Genomic DNA, 10370 nt, shown 5'->3' with positions numbered 1-10370 from the left:
TCAACATGTTATAAAACCACATCATCAACTTTTTCCCATCATATAATTTATACAATTCACACGTTTAGTTAGATCAAAAGGGATTTAACATGTTGTAATGAGGCTTAGCTAGAAGAAATATGATTTTCAAGAATTCAAAAACACCACTAAGTTAAAGAGAAAAATCAAATGTAAATAATTCAAGAGTATTTTGGTATTCTCTATCCTTACATCATAATAATTCTCCCAAAAAGTTTTACATAATTCTCATAACACAACCCTTTACATCACATGAAATTTTTTTTTTCTTTTCTCTTCTTTTTTTTTCCTAGAGTAGGGTGTTGATACCGTACCCCAAGCTTATCCAATCTTGTACCCTTATTTTGTTGGGTCTATCAAGGAGGAGGTTCATGGAGTAGACACAAACACCAATGAGATCTGGGTCCAACCACATAAGGGATTGGCACCACTCTCACCACGAGTAGCCCTTTCCAACGGTCACCAAGACAAACCTGACTCTGATACCACTATTGGGTCTATCAAGGAGGAGGTTCACGGGAAAGACACAAACACCAATGAGATATGAGTCCAACCACATAAGGGATTGACATCACTCTCTACCCAAAACCTTAAGGCAATGGGTTAATGGGTCTTTCATCTTTATATAGTGCTCTACTTTCTCATTTATATCCAATGTGAGACTTAGACTCACACTTGGATTCCCAACATATTTTACCTAACATTTACTTGTTCTCCTTGACAAGGATGTGAGACAAGGTATATTTTTTCAAAAGTTTAAGGAAAAAATAATGAAACAATCTTTTGTAGTGCTTATGAAAAAGTAATGTTGATCTTCAATTTTTTAAAATATCCATAAATCGAGTAAACTATTTTTCCTTTTCCTTCCTTGAATGGACTTGTAAGTATGGAAAAGATTTTTCTACACCTTTATCTTTGCTTTTCTCTTTCTCGTTCTTCTTTTGAATTTCTTCCTCAACTTTCTCCTTTCTTTTTTTCCACTCATTTTTTTGTTAATTCTCATTTTATTCACTTTTTTTTCCTCCTCACTTTTTATTTTTTACAACTCTCTCCTACAATGCTCCTTTAGGTTGACCTTAGTGTTGGCCGTAGATTTTTTATCAAACTTTTCCTCCAACTTCTATGCCAAGTTACAGATTAAGGCTTTTCTGCTCTTGTGGTTGGAGATAAAAACTTGCATGAATTGTTGAAGTTTCTCTTTAAACTTTGACGTCCTTTCATGTAAGGAAGGTGGTTGTTGTTGTTGTTGTTGTTGGTTTTGTTGATGTAGTAGTCTATTTGAAGATCTGGATTGTCTCGTGTTTGGGTGGGACTTCCATCCTTGATTGTAGTTCCCATAATTAACGTGACGACCTTAATTTCTCTTATAATTAACTTATTTTTAGGAAATACTTTTCATGACACATTGCCCGTTGACATGATCTCTACAACATAACTCAAAACTTTGTAGTTGTTGTTGATTATTCAAATTGTCAAAGTATTTGCACAATTAAATAGACTAATAAGAATAAATTTATTCTACCATTCAAGATTAATAGTTGATTTTATTCAAATTAGATTTATAATCAAATTCCCAACATATAAAAAATTAAAGGATGATTTATCAAGTCACAAGAGATCTTGATTTTTAGAACAAAAACAAATATTAACAATCAATAAAAGGATCTCACATATGTGTATACATATCAAAAGAAGTGCAAGAGATTTGATATATTACATTCAATCTTAATGCAAGGAAAACCTAAACATTTACACTTATGAGGGCAAATCATGTACAATGTAGGAGTAGAGGAATTGATTGTGATTTGGGTTCAACCCAACTTAGTCCCATTTTGACCTGGCTAAAGCCAACCCAATTTAACTAATATGGACCCAAACCAACTTGATTTAAGTCTAACCCAACCTGACCTTCTTTGGCTTAGCTTGATCCAAATTGACTTGTATTCAACGCAACCTAACCTTGCATGACCTAGGCCTAACCCAACTGGACCTTCATTAACCAGGGCTCAACATTACCTAGGATCGACCCAACTTAATTTAACAGGAGCCTAATCCAATTTTGTTTAACCTTGGTCTAGCTAGAATAGGTCTAATTTGGCCAACCCAACCTTGGCTTGACTTGAGTCAAACTGACTTGAGCTTGATTCAACATTGGCCGATGTGGATTTGACTTGAGTTAGGCTCATCTCAGCTCAACTAACATGGCATTATTTGGACTTAGACGTTGACTTGGAGTTAAAATAATTTGGGCCAAACTTAATTCAATGTGATATGAATCTTACTTGACTCAAGATGACATTCAGGTCCAACCTAACTAGTCCTAACCTAATCTAGACTTGACCAAACTTAGGCTATGGTCGACCCAACCAACCTGGCATGGTCCTTACCTAACCTAACTTGACATAGGCCTGACCTGACCCTACCCATACTAACTTAGGCATGGTTTGGACTCAATCTAACTCGATTTGACTTGACCTCTACCCAACTTGACCTAACTTAGATATAACTCGACTTAGCTCGACATAAGATAAGATCGTTCACTTGATAAAAGTTGGTCCTATAAATGTTGTTTACCTATAACCATATAAATTTTGTTTAACGCTAACCATATGGATCATAAATAAATCCTACATATTATACCAATTAACAGGTGTATAAATAAAATTAGATTTATTATCTCATCCATAAGTCAAGGCCACATGACACGTGTAGAAATAAGATTATATTTATTGTCTTGTCCATAAGTTAATGCATATTTATTATATGCAAATAAAATTTCCAATATGAACAAAGGTTACCTATAAATTCAAAATAATGATAAAAATAACAGGGTTGTATAAAAGATAATCACATTTCAAAATAAGATACATGAAGCAAGGAAGTTATTTATGTAACATGTTTAGAGATGTTATGAAGGGTAAAGCCCAAATACATATTCAAGTGGGAAGTATGGTAATTGTTAACTTTTTGGCAAGCGTGCCAAATATCTCAAGTAATATAGATTGTAATTTCAAGTATCGTTTTCCAAGAGATTTACGTTTATTTAGTTAACTATGATTACTTACAAATTTAGGAAATTAATATAAACATTGATTGATTCGAATAAGTTGAAAACATATAAACTTACTGGATATAAAAGTTATAAAATGATATGGGTAAAGACTCATCGGGGTTGGACTTCATGACCTAAGCTCTATGCACTGATCCACACAATATATCCATAACACATTCAAGCATTCACAACACAGGTATAAAAGCACTAATCTCTTATAGACAAGTTCTAAATCCTTATGTGAAAATGTTAATCCCTTTTATATTCAAACACAAGATTTGCAATAAGAAAATATATCTAGAGTGACCAAGAGTTTTGATCTATGTCTAGAATCGAACCTTTTGATTGTTCTATACATGTCTATGTTCCAAAACATTTTCAATGGTTAGACACCACCCAAATAGTATAGATATTCCATCATGTACATGAATACGAAGATAGAACACAAGAATAATGAAAGATATTCTATTACATAGAAAAAAACTACAAAGAGTTTAGATACATTACAGCCAACCTCAATGAAATGGAGTTTAACTACTCTTATACATCTAGAACACATGAGAGGATTGGAAGGATGAAAATGATGAAGGAAGATGGAGTCCCTAAGCCTTAGAAGTATCTCAACCTGTATTTTCAGCTTCAATTGCGTTCCCACGTCCAAAACTACTTTTTCTTTAACTTTGGGCACTTTAAACCATTCATTAAAAAAAGGCTTTCATTAAAAAAAGGCTTTCTTACTAGGTGAGAAATAACTTTTCTAATACATTAGCTTGTTTTACTCGTTGGGCTTCTTGATTAGGCTAAAGCTACTAATGTCTCATTGAATGAATGACTTCTAAGAACATTTCTTTAATCTTCTCCAATTTTTTATTTTCTTGAAAACTAAATCAAAAGTAAATAATTATATCCATCTATGAAAACTATATACAAGTCTTAAATATATTTATAGAATTTAACCTAAAATGTAAAGATAAATAAGAGGGTCTAATAAAAAGAAAACTGAGCCTTGAAATAGAAAAAAAAAAATATTATTTTTAGTCAAAATGCTGTGAGCAAAAGAATGACACGAGGAGATTGTGCTTGATACAGTATAAAACTCTTTGGGTTATAAAAAAAAATTAAGTATTGGAAAACTATCTAAAAAGAAATTATGTACATGGGTTAGGCACCCCAGCCGTCCTACTATATATTTATGGTCCTCCAATATTACCTTGATTTTTCATCTTTGCTAAAACGTAAAGAAACAACGTATTAAAAGATTACTCAATGCAAAAGAAATAAAAAATTGTTTGTAAAATATAAAAATAATAAAACAAAAAAAATTAAAGTTAGAATTTTAACATAGATATAACGTACGTAGCCAAAAACGGGGAAAAAAAAATTGTAAACACTTCTAAGCACTTATCCCATCGTTCCAAAATATCCACCGTCCTGTTACACTTTCATTGAAAAAAGGGAGCTGTTATTGCTATAAAACATGGGAGAAAAACCAGAGCACCACCTTTACTTGAGTTTCTGTCTTCCACTGCTACAAATTGTAGTTACTCTTAATTTTAAAATTATTATAGCAGCTGCAATTTAGTCCTTCGTAAGATGTTGAAACACTTATATCCATCTTGTTGTCAAAATTTTGACATAAACATGCTAACACGCCAAATTGTGTGGATCCATGATGAGTTTTAACCTTGCCTCATGGAGAACAACCCATCTTATTGGTCATGTTCAATAAGGAACCACATTCGGCAAGGATCATTGAGATGTGCCCTTCTTGCGTATAAACAAACCCGGCACGTAGGATTATACGACTCCAGTGTGGTCCCTCTGTTACTCAAGGCATGCGCTTTTCTTCCCTTTCTTCACTACGTGAAGACCTTGCATGCAGAGTCCATCAAGGCCGGTTCAGGGAGCGACGTGATCATTGGAACCGCATTGCTCACAAGTTATGCCAAATGTAACGCTACCAGGGATGCACGGAAACTGTTCGATACAATGCCTGAGAGAAATGTTGTGACTTGGAATGCCATGATCAGTGGGTACTTGAGAAATGGAGACACAGGATCTGCTTCTCTTGTATTTGAGGAGATGCAAGAGAAAACTCAAGTAACTTGGAGTCAGATGATTGGTGGGTTTGCTAGGAATGGGGATATTGTCACTGCTCGGAGGTTGTTTGATGAGGTTCCTCTTGAGTTGAAGGATGTGTTAATATGGACTGTGATGGTTGATGGGTATGCTAGAATAGGAGAGATGGAAGCTGCCAGGGGGATCTTTGAGTTGATGCCTGAAAGGAATTGCTTTGTGTGGTCGTCTATGCTTTATGGGTACTGCAAGAAGGGCAATATCGCTGAGGCTGAGGCTGTTTTTAGCCGGGTTCTAGTCCGGAATTTGGAGATTTGGAATTCCATGATTGCTGGCTATGTGCAGAATGGATTTTGTGAGAAAGCACTGCAAGCTTTTGAGGGAATGGTAGCTGAAGGGTTTGAGCCAGATGAGTTCACTGTTGTTAGTGTTTTATCTGCCTGTGCACAGCTGGGGAGCCTGGATGTTGGTAAGCAAATCCATCACATGATAGAACATAGAGGGATAACTATGAACCCGTTTGTGTTGAGTGGATTGGTTGACATGTATGCGAAATGTGGTGACTCGGTCAATGCAAGGTTGGTGTTTGAAGGATTCAATGAGAGGAACATCATCTGCTGGAATGCTATGATTTCAGGTTTTGCCATCAATGGAAAATGCAGAGAGGTTCTTGAGTTTTTTGGCAGGATGGAGGACTCAAATATAAGGCCTGATGGTATCACCTTTCTTACTGTGCTTTCATCGTGTGCTCATGGGGGTTTGGTCCGTGAAGCTTTTGAAGTAATATCCAAAATGGAGGGATATGCAATTGAAATAGGAATCAGGCATTATGGATGCATGGTTGATCTCTTGGGAAGAGCAGGGAGATTAAAAGATGCTTATGACTTGATAGTAAGAATGCCAGTGAAACCTAACGACATAGTTTTGGGGGCAATGCTTGGTGCATGCCGTATTCATTCAGATGTAAACATGGCAGAACAAGTGATGAAGTTGATCCATGAAGACTCTGTTACAGGTGCTAATTCTCACCATGTGCTTTTGTCCAATATTTATGCAACTTCCGAAAAATGGGAGAAAGCTGAAAGGATGAGGAGAATCATGGTAGATGGAGGATCTCAAAAGATACCTGGGTGTAGTTCAATCATCTTTAGTGACTATATGGATTGAAGTGAGGAAGCCCCACATTGAAATGAACGGCCTAAGTGCAATCTAAAAAGGAGAAATACCAAATAAGATTGGCCTACTGGCAATAATGATGCAAAGTGCTTTTGTACTGTGAGCCCCGCGCCAAGATCAATCCGTGGTTTCTGCCTCCGTTATGAGATAATATTTCAACGGAATTGTATTAGTGAAGCTACTTGATTTGTGCTTATTATCAAGGAGTTGTCTGAGAAGGGATGAAGAACTGCGCTTTACTAATAGATCACTGATTCATTCTGTTGGTGGTCCTTCATTGATAGATCATTCATAAATATTATGATAAGCCTCTACTAAGACATGTGCCAATGACCTCACTTAGGATTAGAAGTCTTAGTGTGTTTTATGTTAATTAGAGAAACATAATTCCTATATTAATTCTTATTTTTACATATTTATTTGTATTTAGATTTAACCTATATTCTTATATGTATTTTCAATATAAGGATGATTAATCCTAATTTAGTTTTACTATATTCAATAAGAACAAATACCCTACCTCTTAAACTTTAAATTCTCGAAAATTAGGTAACCAAGCTTCTTAACCTTCACTATAAATCCAAGCTTCTCAATCATAGCATTTACCAAATGTAACAAAACTCATTTGGTACATTGATGGTTCAAAGATTCAACAAATATGATCTTTCGATCCACATAAATCCCAATCAGACACAGTAATGAGAAACAACCACTTCTTTGTACTAAACTACAAATACAGAAAGTTTCATTTCAACGATCTCTAGGTTCACTGAAGAGTCAAATTATACAACCCGAAAAGACTCGGCTATCTTCTTTAAATCATCGTAGTGTCTCTTCCACTGAAGACCTGCAAATTGCAATTGAGTTGAGACAACATTATATTCTTTTCTGTTAGTTTTCATAGTTTCTTTATATGCTTTCTAGCTGTTCAGACTTGTGAGATGACTTAGAAGGGGATAAATAATCATACCACTGCCTGTTACGCCAAACAAATATAAGCGATTGCCAGCTGCAGTGGCAGTAATGAAAATGTGAGGAGGCTCTAGCTCAAACTGGTAATACTTTCTTCCTTCATGCTCTGCTACATTAGAGCTCAGAACCTTCCCTTCTACATTTTCGCCGATTACTTCTGGACCAAATGCATTGATCACTTTCTCCGGAGGTCCAATTTTTTCTATTGTAGCATTATCACCAAGATCTGTATAGATTTATAGTAAATATATTATCACATAAATGGAAGTTCAACCTAGAGGTTTCCCTGTTTTGTCTGTTTCAATTTATTCTCCCTGTCTCTAGAAAGCAAAGATTGAGAAAGAAAAATGAGCAAAACTCGGTACTCACCATCTGAAAATCGAAGAACGGGAGCAACAATGACAAACAAGCGTCCTTCCTTAGAGCTGGCAAATCTCAAATCTATCTCTGTGCCACCAAGATCTGCTATTGATACTGGTACCTGCTAAGCATATATATGCTGGCTGAAGTATACAGAAACCATGGAGCTGAAGAAAACAAAAGATAAAATGTCCTCTAGATGAACATATGTTGTAACAGATCTTTCAGATTAAAAGAGAAGTAAAACTGCTCGCACAAAAAGAGACATGGGAGTTATTTCCTTGATGAGTTCTAAGGAATTTCCACTGGTATATTTAAAACTTTTCAATACGTGTGACTGGATGAGATAGAAAAGAAATCTTGTAGTAATTTTTTCCAACTCTAACTTGTAAAGCATCACCTCTTCCCATTCTTGAGGCACTCTGAAGGAGTATGGGATAATAGGACTCCATCCAACACCATGTCCACCGGACTTCTCATCTGGCCTGCGATATGTCCTCCAACCTGTCTGATCAAATCCTTGCCTACGTTATCTCACTTTCATTTAAAATCTATAACAGAAGGGACATTTGGAATTCTAACTTAAAAAACATGTATAAAATCAAGTTAAGAATTAAGCATGTATGATGTATAACTCAAAAAGTGGAAGAGATATTTATTTTTTCTTTCCTAGAAATACCGGGCCATTTGATAACTGGTAGACTGAAACTTGTTGCCTCTCCTAAAGGGTATTAGGATTAAACCAGTGTTGGACCGATTGGCGCTTCTTTTAAACAAAACAACCATAGTTTTATCATTTATGACAAATTTTGACACTCTACATCCAAGGCATCTTTATCATACACAACGAAGTACATTTCCTTTATCACGGCTTACATTAAAAAATTGCTTTCTTATGGTTTGTATGCACATTTATCTGTCTGCATTGCTACATCACAAATTCATATACTTTGGGACACTACAGTCTACAGATAGAATAGTGTAGTCATCGCAGAATGGACTGTGCAAACAAATTATTTATTATAATCCAAAGTGAACGAACCTTGTTCATCTGGTTCGGACAGACCAGGAATTCTCCCAGCAAGAAGGCCTTGTTTCACCACGGCCAAACTCTCACCCGGGAAACCCAGCAAGGAAACCCCAGAAGCCAAAACTGTTCTTCTGGTCACCAACAAAGAGGAGAACATCTCACTTTCTCTGCCTTCTGCGGCTAAAGCAGCCACAGTTCTTAGAATCCCAATTTTCTGTGAGGAATAACAAGGTGTATGTGAAGAGGGCATGACGAGCAGGTTCTGCGGATTCCTCCAGCATAGCACGCTGATCGTGGACAAGGCTGTTGCCATGTCCACGAAGGTTTATATGCTGAGTTGTTAATAGAGGATGAAACTGAAGAGGGGAAATAATTTGGGCACCTCAGAATACAAGATTATAGAAAGTTGTAGAAACTTATTTCTGATGGAAAGATTAATGCAGAAGCTGAGGTCCAAATAAGGATACCGAGCTTTAATAATTTTGTGGACACGGTGCTATTGTGCTCATGAACTTGTTCTTTGTTTCGGCTAACTAAGTATCTATTTCTAGCCTAACACGTGTTATTCATAAAACAATGATATAAAAAAAATAAGTGATATACTTTACTAGTTCTCTTACTGTTGTTGTGTTGCACACCGAAAGGACAAAACAGTTCCATTATTTTATATTTATTTATAAAAAAACTCATCTATACAAAGATATAAAATTTTTGTTCCAATATCTATCCACTTTCTTAATATTCTAATATTAATTAATTTTTATAAGATAAAAAATCACGGTAAAAGATGTTGTTAAAAATCTAATATACACTATAAGAGTCTGCAAGAGAAAGTTACTTTATGAATGTTGCTTGGTCAAAATCAAAAGGCTCGATCGATGATAGTTTCGGAAAATTCTTTCGCAAGTGAATGCACAGATTTTATCTTAATGTTCTTTTTTTATTTGTTGAAAACGGTTTTGACCAGCACTTCTTGCGCGAATTTTTCCCTAAGTTATAAATAAAGTTCATGCTTTCCCATTTTGAAGTAAGGAAAATCCCTAATGCTCTCTTTCTCACTTAGGAGTCTTTTATATTCTATTTTCTTCTCTTTCAATCTCTCATTTATTATATCTTTCTTTATAATATTTTATGTATCCTTTTTCCTTTTTAAAAGATTACTAGTTAGGTTATCTTTAGAAATTTTTATTATATATTGAGGAACATGCGCAGTATATAAGTTTTGTCTTTGAAGACGTTGATCTACACATTTCAAAAAAAATTTATTCATATTTTCTTTTTCAGTTTTTTTACAACAATTTTAAGGATTCATGACTGACATCAACAACTCAAACCTGAAAAATTAGAACATGGCGCACTGAGTGAAATAGCATAAATAGTGCTACTATCAAGAAGAAGTCGTTATGCGCAAGGTAGCATTGTGCGAATATGTGGCGAAAACCAGTCGTTGTGCACACAAATGCGCTATGCGAATATACTGATATCAGAAACACTGCTGCCAGACTTAGAATTCGATGTGCAAATCTTTCGCCTAGCGAGAGACAATTAAGAGAACAATGCTTTGCAACCATTTCACTTTGCGATATTTCGCGCTGTGCGATTCCGACTCAATATATGTCATGCAACAACTTTACATTTCTAATTCGTAGCAGCCACGCCATGAACAAAGACTCACTAAACATCTAA

General features: G+C 35.3%; 2 protein-coding genes across 2 annotated transcripts; one reads left to right on the top strand and one right to left on the bottom strand.

The window, feature by feature from the left end:
• Nucleotides 1-4271: 4271 nt before the first annotated feature.
• Nucleotides 4272-6784, top strand: LOC106778841 (pentatricopeptide repeat-containing protein At3g21470). Its single transcript, XM_014666837.2, has one exon. The coding sequence runs from the start codon at nucleotides 4763-4765 to the stop codon at nucleotides 6311-6313; it is 1551 nt and encodes a 516-aa protein (XP_014522323.1). The 5' UTR covers nucleotides 4272-4762; the 3' UTR covers nucleotides 6314-6784.
• A 150-nt stretch (nucleotides 6785-6934) lies between these two features.
• On the bottom strand, nucleotides 6935-9172 carry LOC106778817 (psbP domain-containing protein 4, chloroplastic). Its single transcript, XM_014666814.2, has 5 exons — nucleotides 8697-9172; nucleotides 8055-8158; nucleotides 7664-7775; nucleotides 7293-7520; nucleotides 6935-7169 (listed from the first exon to the last, which is right to left on the bottom strand). The coding sequence occupies exons 1-5, from the start codon at nucleotides 8995-8997 to the stop codon at nucleotides 7105-7107; spliced, it is 810 nt and encodes a 269-aa protein (XP_014522300.1). The 5' UTR covers nucleotides 8998-9172; the 3' UTR covers nucleotides 6935-7104.
• Between the last annotated feature and the right edge of the window lie 1198 nt (nucleotides 9173-10370).

This window comes from Vigna radiata, unplaced genomic scaffold, assembly GCF_000741045.1.
Source record: "Vigna radiata var. radiata cultivar VC1973A unplaced genomic scaffold, Vradiata_ver6 scaffold_184, whole genome shotgun sequence".
NCBI classification, from domain to species: domain Eukaryota; kingdom Viridiplantae; phylum Streptophyta; class Magnoliopsida; order Fabales; family Fabaceae; genus Vigna; species Vigna radiata.
This window is presented reverse-complemented; position numbering and strand designations above follow the sequence as displayed.